This window comes from Limulus polyphemus, unplaced genomic scaffold, assembly GCF_000517525.1.
Source record: "Limulus polyphemus unplaced genomic scaffold, Limulus_polyphemus-2.1.2 Scaffold775, whole genome shotgun sequence".
Lineage (NCBI taxonomy): Eukaryota > Metazoa > Arthropoda > Merostomata > Xiphosura > Limulidae > Limulus > Limulus polyphemus.
In genome coordinates this window covers 134,973-151,321 of record NW_013666385.1, presented here as the reverse complement: position 1 = coordinate 151,321, position 16,349 = coordinate 134,973, and the positions used below count along the sequence as shown (strand labels likewise).

Sequence of the window (16,349 nt, the reverse complement as noted above, 5' to 3'; positions counted from 1 at the left end):
TGGGACCAGTGTACGGTGTGTCTCTTGTATCTGTTACAAGATTACTAACTTGGGACTAGTGTACGGTGTGTCTCTTGTATCTGATACAAGATTACTAACATGGGACTAGTGTACGTGTGTCTCTTGTATCTGATACAAGATTACTGACACTGCTCTGGTGTACGGTGTGTCTCTTGTATCTGATACAAGATTACTAACTTGGGACTAGTGTACGGTGTGTCTCTTGTATCTGATACAAGATTACTAACTTGGGACTAGTGTACGGTGTGTCTCTTGTATCCTCTTGTATCAGATACAAGAGACACACCGTACACTAGTCCCATGTTAGTCATCTTGTATCAGATACAGATACTCACCGTATACTAAACTCATGTTAGTCATCTTGTATCAGATACAAGAGACTCACCGTACACTAGTCCCATGTAGTAATCTTGTATCAGATACAAGAGACACACCGTCCACTAGTCCCAAGTTAGTAATCTTGTATCATTACTAACATGGGTCTGATATACAACGGCTTTCATTTGTCTCGTACTTACACATTATATTTCATTAAATGGTTCTTGATTTCAGGATTTCAAGGACTGTGTTCTTAACGGTGATCCAGAATGTACTTTCATAAGTGGACAACCCTATGACTTGACCATTCCGTATTTCTGTGGACACGAGGATGAGTGCATGTAAGTTACGTAATTTTATACTGTGACAATAACAATGTTTAATTATATTGTCGTGGGCTTTCTTTTTAATCTAGTTTTCTAGAGAGTTCTATTGTATTGGCAGAGGGAGATTTGATGTAGCTTGATTGGTGTTGCTTAACGTCTGGAATTTTCTCCAAAGTTTTGGAATAGTTTAAACAGTATAAAACGCAATATGACTAAATTACATGATGATTGGATATTGAGCCTGTTAGAGTGATCTATTGAGTCTGTTAGTTATTTAGTTAGTACGGTGTTGTAAGTACTGAATTTGTGTTCTCGACGCAGTAATAAGAGATATGTCATACGTTGTTCAGTGATCGAGGAGTTAGCAAGTGAATTCTGTTGTGATAGAGTCTTCTGTGAACTTAGGCTTATCAGTGAACTAGCTTTAGTTAAACTAACTGAAAACAATGTAGTAGAAGAAATAAAACGTGTTTGTTATCATACCGAGTATTAGTTTTTTTATCAAATATTCCGAAAGAACCCGACATACTATAGAAACCAACGTGTGAGAGTAGAATATGTTTTTACTACGGTATTTTCTTCACATATTTCTGTAGAATACTTAATTGTAAAAATATCGTAAATATTTTTTTATTTAAGACTTGCCCGAACTTTTGTATGTTACGTATTAGAAACTAAGCTTCGTTTTAGTCAGAAGTATATGGAAAAGTTAATCAAAAGTTTGTTCACTGATATGGTTAGTCGCACGGTGAATCAAACTTGCTGTACTTATCTTACTTATGTATATGCAAGTAGCATGTTAGCCCGATTATAAGGCGATATTTTTGATTAATAATTAGGTTATAAAATTCATAGTCGCTTTATAATCGCGGCCGACCACAGGCTCCCTACTATAACCTGTCTCATTCCTAAATGTCTAGATAGCGTTCGTCTACGCATGCGCACCAGATGTTCGCTCAAGGTCATCGCTAATTTTTATAATTAATCCACCTGCAGGCTGTTCTGTTATATTAGCAATCGATGTGTTCGAAGGAAAACGAAGTTTGATAAAAAACAAAATTACGAAACTTATGATATACAACATTGTTTATTGACAAAAAGGGGACATGGATAAACGTTTCGGAACTGTATCAGATTCCATCTTCAGTATCTAAAGTAGAATAAAATGAATTTAATAATTCCAGGTCAGTATTAGACTTGCAGAGGATAGAGAAATTTGATAGTATAGGTTGATGTCCTGTTTCTTCACTATGTTGGCGTATAGAGGAAACACAGGGGTTATTCAATTTTTTTTTATTAGGCAGCACTCTCCAACACTGAACAACATGCAATCTTCATTTAAATTATACATTTTTTAATATGTTCGTATTACTGATTTTACCTTTTTTTTTCGTTGTGTTTTCTTGATGTAGTTTCTCCCCATGATTACTGTTTAGTGTTTTATTTGTTTAATTATCGTTATATTTAGCAACTGTACTTTGACAATGTATAAAGACTTATGTAAATTCATTTTATTCTGCTTTAGATACTGAAGATGGAATCTGATAGAATTCTGAAACGTTTATGCATGTCCCTTTTTTGTGAATTAGAAAGTGGTCTGTGGACAAACAGCATAAACCACTCCGACCTGTGATGTCCATAGGTCAGCAGCCACGAAAAAATAAACCTGCAGATAAAGGGGATACATGACAAATAAGAGTCAGGTCACAAACAGGTGTAGAGAAAGAACACGTAACCTTAATCTTCTGAGAGGTAACCAATTGCACAAAATGATGTGAGAAATCTGGAGAGTACTGGGGACTCAAAAAATGGTAGTTGATAAGTTCGCTGTAAACAATGGCGATTGTAGAAGATGCAAAAAACCTTGGTTAAAGAGCCAAGTCAAAAAATGAGTTATATTTGACAACAATGATTGAAAAGGGTTCAACCTCCTCTCAATACAACATTGTCAATATGCATGTCATTACCGTTGAGAAAAGTGTCTTTAAAGCTTAGCAGAAACTGAGACAGATATAGGTCAACCTTAGAAATTAAACCCCAATAGCGTGCAAAAGGCAGCGTAACCTCTATGCCAGAAGCTTGAGCTTCTGGATAGCTGGGTGTACCATATCAGACTGTGGCAGCCTTCACAATGAGAGCCTAAAGAGAAAAGGAAGAGTTGGACACATCAGAAGGGACTGCAGAAACCTAGGTGTAGCAGCCAATCTGGTGCTATCAACAGGATCTGACAATGGGTTGGAACAAATAATATTTCATTCCCTGGGTAACATATGAAGTGGATAAAAAGTTGACAGTGGTAATCCCATCCTGTCCAGATGGAAAGCATCTATTGCCAAAGCCCAAAGATGAGGTACTGGAGACCAAATTGCGAGTAGTTTGGTGATCCAATCAGTGCCCAACCCACCAATTAGAGTTGCAAAATGAGAGGTAATCCAACTGAACCTTGCAATACAACATCTATTTTGTTGAAAGAATCTGTTTGGACCTTCAATCCCATGCATCACCCATGGAAAATGGCAAGCTAGAATGGTGATAAGACTAGTCCCAAGAAAGGAGGTCCAAAATTCGTAAATAAGAAAAACATAAGACACCACCACAGAATAGTCAGAGTGAAGTCTGAAGATTTATCCTTTAAGAAGCCCAGACCATAAGGCATTGCCTGTTGAAGAGCAAGAGGGACAAAAACATTGCATCAGGAATCCTCGTCATCCATGCATCGACTCTGGAAGTCCTGACTGGTGGAAAATGCACCCCATCCCTGAAGCAAGGCATTTGTAAAGAGAATGGAATTCTGTACAAGGTGGCAGTAGAGGAACTCAAGTTGTATCTGAAAGTAGAATAAGGATGTGATGGTCTAACAATTGATGAGATAGTGCCAGCAGTAACCAGTCATCTGTGGAATGGTGTGTTCACAATACGATGGAATGAAGGGATGAAAGGATAAAAAAAAAACTTGTACAACACAGCAGAACCATGTGAAGCCTATGCAACTCTGAAGGAAAAAACCTGGAACTGCAGTACCTGACCCTTGTGCACCACAGACACTGATAGTGGTGGGACGACAGCACTATGGCAATGTGCTGATAGGAGCTGACTACAAGCAAATTGGACAGCTACAATCCCAGTAAAAAAACAACACAGATTGAGGAATGAGAAACTTGTTGTTACGTATTAGAATTTCAAATAGTCCGAAGCCAAGTTAACTGATACTTTAAATTTAGTATTTGAATAAATGCTGATATTTTGTCAGTTTATGATATTTGCCAACAAGATTCATACACAGTTTTCTTTTTTTAACACAAATATGTTTTAATATACACACAACAGTATAATTTACAATAACAGTTATTACAAATAGTTATTAAAACAATGATTTATAAACAGAAGTTTCACAAACAATATAAAGTTTTCTTTACAGTTTGGAACTTCCTTGATATCTTATCGGGGGTTTACGAGTTGATGTAGATACGATTCGCTGGGAAGCTAGCTAGCTTTGTCCTTTGCCACACACACTGAGTTTTTCTCCTTCGTTATTTAATGGTCACGCACGCTGAGTCTTCCGTGGTGAATTTATATAACGTTTTCGTAAAAATACTAATGTTCGATGAAAATCCACTGACATTAAATGATTTTCAATGTTCGAACTCCATAAATGCTCCTGGTCAAATATCTCAAGTTTTCTGATTGATAAGTGTTATAACAATCACAGTTATAGCTTCCAAAGTTGTATATCACACTAATTATAGCGAACTAATAACATATACTCTCTTTTGGCATTTCGCGTTGGCTGTATTTATTGCCATGGGAAGGTTTTCTAGAAAATTCAGATTACATAATACTGAGCTACATTTAAGCGTCTACATATATTGTTAATTCTTACTCTCAAGAATCTTCTACAACGTTGGAGAATAGGCGGGAGTTTCGCAATACATATCTAACACTCAATCCAAACAAGCGTTGACATTAAAATAAATATATAACAACAAATTTGTTACATTTGTGAACCTAGTAGAATCTAGACATTGATACAGGCAAGGAATATTGATGACTGGACACCAATCTCCTGTTAGAATAGGCCCCACAACTTACAGGAATAAAACTCTGAAGAACTAGCTCAACTCTCTCACTACCCTCAGACCAACCAGACTCAGATAAGCCCTAGAATTAAGTCCCAAATCCTGATGACCTATGGGAGATGGAAACCCTACAGGTTGGGTGGATAATAATGAGAAGATGTGAATTGTGACCCAAGGACCTGTAGATCTCCTGGACCCATGGTTAAGGTTTACCACTTGTCCAGAAGTTCTTGGAACCGAGCCTCCACAGCCCCTGAAGGTATACAATAATCACCCATGCTGCTGGCAATCCAACTAAGCAGTGGAAACCTTGGATATAGACAGAATCTATTCTGAGAACCATTGTACAGAGGGGCTGATGTCAGGGGTCAGGACTCGCAAATAAGGGTGGAACTATGACCCCCCTGTAGGAGCCGATGAAATTTGAGACTCCAACAATAAATGGGGGGGGGGGGGGGGAATGTAGAAGCTGAAAATGAAACTAATATGCATGTGAACAATGGATCCAGCTTGTCATCAATGAAGTTGGAGATCCTGAGAGTCTTCTAACAAAGGGAAGTGAAAGGAAATAAAATGCTGAATTTGAGTTGACAGCACGACAGTAAAACATGGGCTATTGTGACTTGAGTGTCAGAAATGCCGCACATAGGTGGATTATTCCCAGATAAAAGAAAATGATGGGTTAAAAACTGTGACCAATGCGTAGCCTAGCCAAGACAACTTCTCCTTTTGACCTTTACGGAAACAAGACGGCCAAAGAACAACAGAAGGTTTGATCTGAAAAAGCTTATGACGTTGCTCACTCCAAATAGACTGCCAACTGGCCTGAAGCCATATATGGGACAGGCACAGTTTATTAACTTTCTGGATATGAATCTTCGTTGTACAGAAGTTTATTTGGTAACTTAATATAAATTAGCAAAATGATCTACAAGTTAATAAAAAATATAAGCAAAAAACAATGTATCTGTAATGGTTTTAGACCACAAAATCATAAATTGATGGTAAGAAAACCTGAAATGTTGATTTAGATTCAAGGTACACTACCCTTTATACTGGAATAAAATAACAATGTTGGGTTATCTGGTATGAGATAATTGACAATATTTTTCATTGGAATTGAGCACATCCATTTAAAAGTTTTCCTCCCAAATGTGATTTTAGGAGCATTCAACACCAGGCATGTTAGTTTCAAGCTCCACTATCTTTTATTATCATTGTCCTTCTATAGTCTGCATTACAGTTTTTTACTAGCATTACAGAAGTTAACTGAAGAGACAGAATATCCTCAATGATTTTTGGGTGATATTCCCATTTTTACAGCTATGCTCCAAGTAGATCAACTCCCCCCCCCTCCAAAAAAACAACACTCATATAGATTGATTTCTAAATGGAGACTGCTGATGATCTCAATAAAGATGTTTTAATTATGTGATAATAAATGTCCCATTTATTTTACCTATTTGATTTTAAATATCAATTACATTTGAGTATAATTATAAGAAAAATTAAATAAACTGTCAGTTGTCCACTTTTGCACAAACACACACATTGATTCTACATACAAGTTTATGTACACACAGTTTGTACTTACTAGCTAACTTTTAAGTATTCTCAACTAAAATCTTAAAAAAATTAAAACATTCAGTTCTTTCAGATATTTGTTTGCAATTCTTTATATAATTCATATGAATATTGGCAAAGGATAGTTTTAAAAAACGTTTATACATCTCAAATAATATGTTAAAGTCAAGAGAAATTACTGTAAAAAATCTAATTAATAAATTAATGTTGGGGTATAAAGAAATTTATGTTTTTGTGGAAAGCTAAATACAAATACAAAACAGTCTAGAAAAAATAAATTACAATTTAAAAATCTACAAGACTTGTCAAACATAAAAGGGTGAATAAATTTTACTATACACAAGTAATAATAAATAATTTATAAAACATTAGATTTTTCATATACAAAAATATATATCTTGATTGTACAATTAATCAACCTTATAACATCAAATTTTGTGGTTGTTAGTTTTATATTTTATTCAATTAGACACTACAACCTACTGTGTTTTATTAACCAATAAAAAACAGACTATTTTTACATTACTTACACTCCCATGAACCACAAGTTTCCAAAAAAAAAGGTGCAATTATACGAGAATTAAAATAATCTATTTCAATTGCAGTGATAAAAACACATGCTGTGAACTAAAATAACTCCTTTTCAACAACAAATAACCACCTTTTCGCATTAAACAATGTTTTTCAAGGACTACGATGAAAACAAATTAACATCACACCTAAAAAAGGAAAGAAAAATACCACAAGAAGAAGATAATTTTACAGTACCTCTAATTGACAAACCATCTCCAAGAAAATAAAAACCATAATCAAGAAATCTGAACTACCTAATCAAGTAACAGAACGATTAGGTCCAATTCTCAAGTCAACTTTCAAAATCTCAGTACACTACCCTTCAGTGTAACAAAGTCAACTGTCTTTCAAAAATGTGTTTGCAATTTAAAGATGGGTGTCTTGCTTCCAATATTGCTTACTAACTTACATGAACATCTGCCATCACACCTACATTGGTGAATATAGAAAAACCCTAAACACAAGGATAGTAGATCACCTTTGCTCTTTTTTACAAACTACAGCATGAAATAAATTTAGTTGTAGGTTATCTTTAAACTAACCAAGGTCAATGAACAACGGGCATAAATCCATCCCTCAGTTCAAATCCCTACCACATTCACCAACAGAAAATTTAAAGAATTTCTCCTTATCCAACAACTGTGACCACAGATGAATAGGGACAAAGGATAGCACTTTATATATATAGACTTATCTTTGTGTTTTTCATAATAATGTACTGCTTTTCAATTTTTTCTTTTAATCTTAACTTTCATTCCTACAATCTTTATTTTCAAATCAGATACACTATATAATTTCTTATATAAACCAATGGAAGCTTTGTATTGTCAATTATGGTTTGTCTTTTAGAGGAGTGCTTCTGAAAAAGCTATAAAGTCTAATTAAAAGATATATAAATAAGTAACAAAATTTGGTGTTATAAGGTTGTTTATTTCTAGAATTAATGTCTTTTATACTCCAGCATGTAATACAAAAATTAAAAAAATAATAATCTACAAATTTTCAAGAAAATAGCTGGAACTCACGTCCTTCAGTTTCATCCAAGATGATATTTTTAGGAGATATAGGTCGACTGAGTTCTTCACAGACTTCTGGAGTAGAAGGAAGACTTCCTACTCTTGACTCTGCAAGCTAAAATATCAGTGTATTATCTGGGATGTTTTTAAACACTTCTCCAGCAAATGTTAAGTTTTGAGTGATTTTTAAATATACAGCATTGGTGATAAAAAAATTATGTGAACTTATACTAAAAAAAAATCTAAAAGCAAAATATGATGATTATTTTATTTAAACAAGTAAATTTTTTGTGACTCGTACAGATAAAAATTCCTTTTCAAAAATATTCCCAAACTTTTATATGTACAAAACATGAAACTAAGACCAAGAAGAGTTGCAATAATGTTTATCAAATTTTTTACAGCTTTAACCATTCTTTTATTTCTTCCATCTTTAAGATATTAATTCCTAATCTATCAATCACACATGGCTTTTCTGCAACCTCTCTACCTGTAGATTGTAAAAAAAATACCCTTTACTATTAACCACCGTAAAAAACAATAACTTGGGAATAGAGTAATTGAAATTTTATGTACCAGTGACCCACCTGCTGCCGTTGACGATTCCTTGGTAAACCATGTGTTCGTTTAGGTTTAACAGATATTCTGTGATGTGCAGCTTTGTGACTCAGAGGCACTGGTTGAGTAACATCTGTGTTACCATCTAAAGAAAGACAAAAATTCAGGTACATTGAGTGCAAGTTTTTTCCAATAAAACTGACAAGAAAATGATTATTCATTCCAACTACATTAAACAAGATTAAATAATACTACGGTTTGTAAATGAAAGATAAATGTTTTTCTAGGCACTAATCAGAGTTAAATATTTTTGATGGTTAAGAACTGTGAATAAAGCATGACTAGATATTATGTTGACTGAAGCAGATGCACTGTGAAAGATTAAATATTTTTCTTAGCTAAGAACAATGCATTACACAGGGTTAAATAATATTTTTCACCAAAGCCTGTAAATTAAATAAAGCTACATATAATGGTTGTTGAGAACTATACATTAACCAGGGCTAAACATTATTGTTGGTTGAGAACAGTGCATCAGGAAGTGCTACATATTATTGCTGACCGAGATCTGTACTAATCTGATAAGATTTCTTACTGGTCATACCTGCAGTTCACAGCAAGAAAGTGTATCAAATTTTTTATGTGAATTGATAAACTTTTTTTTTAAACAAAGGGTAAAATTTTTTAAACAAATAGTAAATAGCTACTAAATTACGTTTCTAGTAATTTTTTCAAAGCCCGTTCCCTTGGCTGTGGTTTCGCTAGATATTAGATACAATAAACTTTACTGTATACACCTTATCTTGGATTGCAATTTGGAAGTGTGCATATATGCTAATAACTGGCTAAATTTTAGAATAACCATTTACTTTTTTCCACATTTATTCAAATCTAGCAAAACGCAATTTTCTTCAGTATAAGAAATACTACAGGGACTGAAAAGAATGGATATTTTACATTCAGTGCATACACATTTTGGAATGAGCATAAAGTACTGTATTAAAAAAAAATAAATAAACTTACTATCTTTCTCTTGTCTCTCTCAAATACAGTTAATTATAAGGCTGCCCTGGCACACTTTTACTTTATTTTCCCTCTATGATTTAAAAGAGCATATCCATGCCCTTACAGTTACATGTATCAGTCTTTACAATCATTCTTGGCTGAGCTCATGGCTGGTTTGAGCAGATTATATATTTGTGAGTTGAGCAAGAACCACATGCTTGGCTTGAGCCCACACTGGCTCACCTACCTCTACAAGATACTTCATCTTTTGGACAGGTAAACAGCATAATGTGCACCAATATGAGTAATTAATTACAGTTAAGGTAACAACTCATTGCAGCAAATGCTTGACAAACATCAGTTAATGTTGTTTTCTTTGTAAAACACTCTTGCAAAAAAATTTGTATTTATGACACATATTTAAATTTAATGCCATCTACACACTGTTTGAACAATGAGTAGAAAAACTGTTTTGAATGTATGAACAATGCAAAGAATGTGGAAGATTACTAGCTATTTGACAATCAATATAACACACAATAGAACTATGTCCAAGTTCCAAGCCCAAAAGCAACTACTCTTACTTCATTTATTAAAAGACTATCTAACCAAAATAATACAATCAAATCATCTAGTTTGAAAATTGTATTGACAACATTTCAACCACAGACTGCCTCAGGAAGATGAAATAAACCAAGCTTTACCCCAAATTTCCAACCTGTTTACATACCGTATACTGCAGATGGTTTCCAAATTGCACCTCTAAACTAGTATTTGAAAAACTTGCATCCACTCATAATGTACAGACTGTGGGACCAAGTGTCATCAAACCTGGCAGGTACCTCTAGGGCTCACCATGGAGTAACATGGTGGTGGTGGAAGAGCCAACATTCAGATCTTACTTATATCTGGAGTTCTATGTCTTCCCCATTAGTTGAAAAGTTATGTCAACTGGTAATGAAATATTTGTGTTTTTGCACATCACAATACTCAGCATGATGAACTGACTAAGAAAATTGGAAGAAAGTATCTTTTTCTTTGTAAAATACATAGGAAACCCTTGCAGTATACTATTAGTGGGATTAACTGCAATATTAAAAGTATTTTTAAGTTTAATTTTTGTCTCATATCTCATAATGGATCCTGTTGTAAACACACAAGCAATCTGGCACATAAATAGTTAGAAAACTTGTGTTAAAAAATCCAGCAAGGTCCAAATGGTATATAATGTTCTATTGTTAAATGTACAGTTGAAAAAATATACAAATGATATTTATCTTGAGGTATTCTCTGAGTCATCAACTCTTCCATACAATAGATTATCACTGTTTGATATCTTAGCTTTTGTTAGTTTCATTTGTTTTGAATTTCATACAAAGCTACTCAGTGGCTACCTGTACTCGCTGTCCATAATTTAACAGTGATAGACTACAAAGAAGGCAGCTAGTCAACACCATCCACTGCTAACTCATGGGCTATTCTTTTACTAACAAATAGTGGGTTTGACTGTTACATTATAATAACTCCAGAGTTGAAAGAGCAAGCATGTTCTGTGACAGGGATTCAAACCTGCAGATTGTGAGTCAAATATCATAACCACCAGACCTTAATTATGGGTAATCACCATTTTTGAATAGTGAGTAAGACATTATCATGTGTTGAAAGATAGGGCAGGATTTTTAATTTATGGTTTTTAAGCAGGTAATTTTTGTCTGGTGTGTCAATAAATAAGAATTTTAACTATATTGACATAATACGACTTAACTATGTGTTAGTTATTTCAGATGGAATGTTTATTATTTTTATAGGCAACTTGGGAGAATGCCAAGAAACTTTACTGTATACACCTTATCTTGGATTGCAATTTGGAAGTGTGCATATATGCTAATAACTGGCTAAATTTTAGAATAACCATTTACTTTTTTCCACATTTATTCAAATCTAGCAAAACGCAATTTTCTTCAATATGACATAAATGGTAATTCTGTTTTAGCAATTATTTTGAGAAAATGAGTTGTTTTTGGAAAGCATTTAAAAACTTAAATAGCTCACTACATACCTACACTGACATGAAAGATATTTGATGCCTTTTCATATTTTATTTAGTGGAAGGCTGTACACCCTCAATTTCGTTAAGTTTACAAAATAAGGATTACAACAAAATATTTTACCTTATCATTTAAATTTCATCTGTCTAACACAGAATATGTAAGTTGGCTATTATGTATAATTTGGCAAGACTATTGATATAAAGTCAGTTTAAGCTGTCACAGTATATCCATTAACACTCTCGCTGTGGGCTCGGCCAAATCATCCGAGTTCAAGACCCCAAATTTACCTTTATAGTTTTCATACTATAAGTTCTAGTATGTTTTGTGTATCTTAATGAAATTTCGTAAACTTTCATTATGCATTACAAGTCCTTTGTAGACACAACATCAACATTTTTAATGAAGTATTTTTTCTAAAAATTTCTCCATGAATATATGTAGTCAAAGTTTGACTGCTCTGAGTGCAAAGTGATTTTCATATTAAGATTAAAATTACTTTTCTTCATCTCTTGATCTGCTGACATGTGCAAAAAATGATGCTCATATAAAAAGAGTTAATGATGGTTGACTCATTCTACTAACAAGGCATAATGCCAATAGAAAAAAGCTTAAATTAAAGGCCAATGTACGACTTCTAACTCATTAAAACTGAAGTTTTGTATATGAACAAGCCTTAGTACATCATTAAACAAGGTTATATTTTTTAATTCATTAAAAGATGAGATAATTTTCTAGATAGGTATTAGATTAATTATATATGCTACAAGTGGAAGTGTGAAAAAGCAACTATTTTGTAAAATGAATCTTAAAAACATTAAATGCTTACTCTTGTTTTTATAAGCAAACAAAAAATATAAAACCTGGTGTCATTTCTTACTTTTAACACCATAATGTTATGAACAAATACAAGATTTACAGTTCATAAAAAATAATAAATTTACATATTTATATAAAACTAATACCTTAAATTAGTTAGCTTACCCTTCTCTGATCACACCTATTAAGTTTCTCAGTGTATGAATTAACCCATTTATCAACAAAAATCTAGATGTACATTAAAAATGGTCATAAAACTGATTTTCTAAATGCTACCATATACATTCAGTAACTTTTGAAATAAAATACACAGAACTGAACCTTTCATACAATCAATTAATAAACCTAATTTTGAATAAACACCAACCTTTTTTTACAGATACTTTACCTAATTCTCCATGTCTAAGCAAGGCTCTATTCACCCTATTTGAGGATGCTTGTCCACTAAACTCCTGAAATAAAGGTATCAAAGAGAAGCATAAGTATACTTTTCACAAACAAACATGACTAATAAATGTGTTGAATGTAATTTTACAAAAACAGTAAATTGGAATTATTACTTATGGTTACTAGAGAGTAAAGACATGTGAAAAATAAGCACTTAGAATTTATTGTAATTTAAGGCCGAGATTAATATTCTAATTAACTTCTCATAAATATTTCATTTAATTTTGGTATATTTTGAGAATATGATAGATAACTTAAATTAATTTGCATAGCTTACATAATTTTTACTAAACTAATGTTACTATTAAACTAGTATCACTACAATAATAGATAGGCAAACATATTAAATACTATGTTTCGACAAAACATTGGTCTGAAGAAGACAGACCAATGTTCTGTTGAAACATGTGGTACATTCTATCATCATTAAAATTCTTCCTTATGCTTATAAATCATTGTTTGCATACCTGTTGTTATATTAGCATAATATGTTTCCTTACTCAAGTACTATTACTATAATTACACAATTATTTCTAATGATATGCAGTAAGTAGCAAGCCTTAATCTCCACTTCTTTATATTACAAATATGATCTCTTCTTTAGATAAAAAACAAGAAGCTGGGAGAAAAAATGACTGCAATCTCTTTACAGTGGTTTACAAGTTTCTACAACGTAATTTTCCCACAACAGTCAAACAAGGCATAATGTTCTTTAGGCCCACTTTAACTTCAAACTAAGCCTGGGTCTGTTCTAGAATAGACATAACAAATGTAGTGAATCACAGTGAAAAGTTAGCTTGGGTAATTCACAATATATAATGTGTGTGTTTATAAATTGGAAATATATCACAAAAAAAAATATACAAAAATAAACAGAAGATAGGATACAAAAAAAATGATAACACAGAGGGGAAAGATAAAAATGAAAGTGAAGAAAAGGAAGGAAATTAAAATCTAAATCTTTCATAATAGCTTACATTTTGTTGTAAGATTTGTTTTAGTTTTATTAGTAAGTAATAATTTATCACACAATTAGATACAAATTTAACTCCACACTTACCATCTACTCAGTTATAAGGATAAGTACAAATATGTCATGTATGTACACTGAGGAGTTACCAACTGTGTAAGTTTAGTACAGGTTATCATGATTTATTTTCGAAGTATACAGTTAGTTTGCATCTCATTTTGTTACATACAATATTACCGTGTTTTCAGTTATATGCATGTGGTTCTTTGATTTCTCCCAAGAGTGGTAAGATAAGTTTGGGCAGGAAATGTATTACATAATAAATCTGAACCTCACCAAGTTTAAGAATGAAAGAGACTCAACACAATGTTCTAAACAGTGAAACAATCTTTATTTGTTATTCACAAACACCATCAAGACATGTTTGCACAAAAATCAAGAGATAGCACCTTTATTGGAAAAAGTAAATTGTTAAGAAGTTCAGGTTTTAAACAAATCTAAATCTTGAGTTAAATTAAAACTGATCCCCCCCAGTTGTAAAGTCAAAATTCTACATCTCAAAAGCAGTAGTTATATCTCAACTGATCCAAACTGAGAAAACCTAGCATTATATGCACTAAACAACAATACTAGTTTTCCAAGGGCACATATGCTACCAATATGACCGTTGGTTATTCCCACTGAAACATAGGACAACTTGTACCAACAGGAAGACACAGTGGGAAAGACTCCTGTCTATCTTCACTCATAGTATTTTTACGCCTCCAGTCGTTACTTAATTTTCCGTAACTTCGTTCCGATGAAACTTTAGCGACACAAGTCCTTTCTCAATAAAACTGGTTTATTCTTTCCGAATACAACTTTACGATACACTTAATTTCAACAGTCGTGCTATAACAAACGCTATAACAACGAACGTGCTCAACTTCAACAATACTCTCTGATTGCAGTTCAATTACTCACTACCTACACACTGTCCCGTCACGTTGTGACCATCTTATATATACCAGACTACCCCCAATCTAGTAATCTCCCGAAGGTTCGAGAAAGAAGTGGTGTGATACTAGTCACGTGACCTCGCTGGCGCAACACTGCCCCCTTCTTAGTATTGTTTGTCCCGAACTATAGCCACTTACATTAAACCAATAATAATTAACAATAACTTAATTAAAATGTACAGAATTACAAACACAAAATTACAATTCAACAAAGTCTCTTAATTTTACAGGACGTATCTTCTTCCGTACTGGTCTCCGTCTCGTTGGCTTCTGCTTCATATGGGGTTCATCTGCTTCATCAGGAAATGTCCTATCGTCGATAATAGTCACATCAGTGGTAGTAACTTCACCAAGAGCTTCACCGTTTCCCTTCTCAAAACTGAGTAGAGTTTCTTCTTCTACGGTGGCTTCTTCAGGTGGCACGTCTTCAGCAGCGTCATTTGTTTCGTTGTCCACTTCGTCCCAACTGAAATGTCCTGAACCGTGATAACGCCAAAGCCTGTTGGCATGCACCACTTTTGGCTTACCTCGCCGACCACATTTTACCCGGAAAGTCACCTCTGAGAGACGATCCACTATGTCATATGGGCCTTCCCATGGAGAAGACAACTTAGGAGACTTCCCTTTGGTCTTCCTGGGATTATACAACCACACCTTGTCTCCTGGTTCAAAGCTGCCTTCAGTAAATCTCTTATCATAAGTTAACTTCATCGAATCAGCAGACGTTTTCAAGTTTAAACGCACTTGATGATGAATATCATCCATCCTTTCCAATAACACTTTCACAAACTCTGGCAACTCTTCATAAGGTGAGCTTCCTTTATGCTTGGGTCCCCTTTTTGCACTACATGTACTGCATGTCCTGCACCATTCTTCCACAGCTTGCCTCATACCTATCCAGTAAAATCTTTGTCGTAGGTGACTCAATGTTTTCTTAATTCCGACATGTCCTCCTGTTAAATTATCATGTGATTGACGCAGCACAACTTCCCGTAACTTCCTCGGTATAACTGTTTGCCAAGTCGTCACTTTCCCATCTCCGGACAAGAACACCATTTTCAAGCTTTAACTGGTCCCATTGTGCCCAATAGTGCTTTGTTACAGGGCTTAGACTAGACACCTTCTCCCAAGCAGGGCGCAAAACACTTGCTTTTAGGAAATCAATCACTGGCTTCAAATCTAGGTCTTTCTCCTGTTCTGCTTTGATATCTATATTTGGTTCCACTTCATCATCAACAACTTCTTTAGTCACTTTGACTAATTAGTTCAACCTCTCTTTTAACAGTTACCGGAACTTGGCCTTTGTTATTCCCAAACTTCATTTTATCAAAATCAATTACAAACTTCCTTGGTAGTAGATAGTCCAATCCTAATATGCATTCGTCTTTAATGTCAGCCAAGTATACTTTGTGTCTATCCTTTATGCCCGTGAGCTCAATAGTTACCCACAATGGTCCCCACAACCTTGCACAATGTTCCGTCACACCATAAAGCTTCCGTTATGCTTCTGGTACTCCTTCATGATCTAACACCTTGATGCTCACAAGGATTTGCTGAGACACAGAGACTATGACAAAGTTGTACCTTTGG

General features: G+C 34.0%; 1 protein-coding gene across 6 annotated transcripts in view; it reads right to left on the bottom strand.

The window, feature by feature from the left end:
- The window catches only part of LOC106460463, a 176,424-nt gene that overhangs the window by 30,846 nt on the left and 129,229 nt on the right, over nucleotides 1–16,349 (bottom strand). For all 6 annotated transcript variants that reach the window (XM_022387183.1, XM_022387181.1, XM_022387184.1 and 3 more), the window contains 3 exons: nucleotides 12,733–12,796; nucleotides 8,502–8,617; nucleotides 7,924–8,029 (listed from right to left, as the gene is read on the bottom strand). In XM_022387183.1, coding sequence (XP_022242891.1) covers nucleotides 7,924–8,029; nucleotides 8,502–8,617; nucleotides 12,733–12,796 — 286 coding nt within the window. The remainder of the gene's footprint in view (nucleotides 1–7,923; nucleotides 8,030–8,501; nucleotides 8,618–12,732; nucleotides 12,797–16,349) is intronic.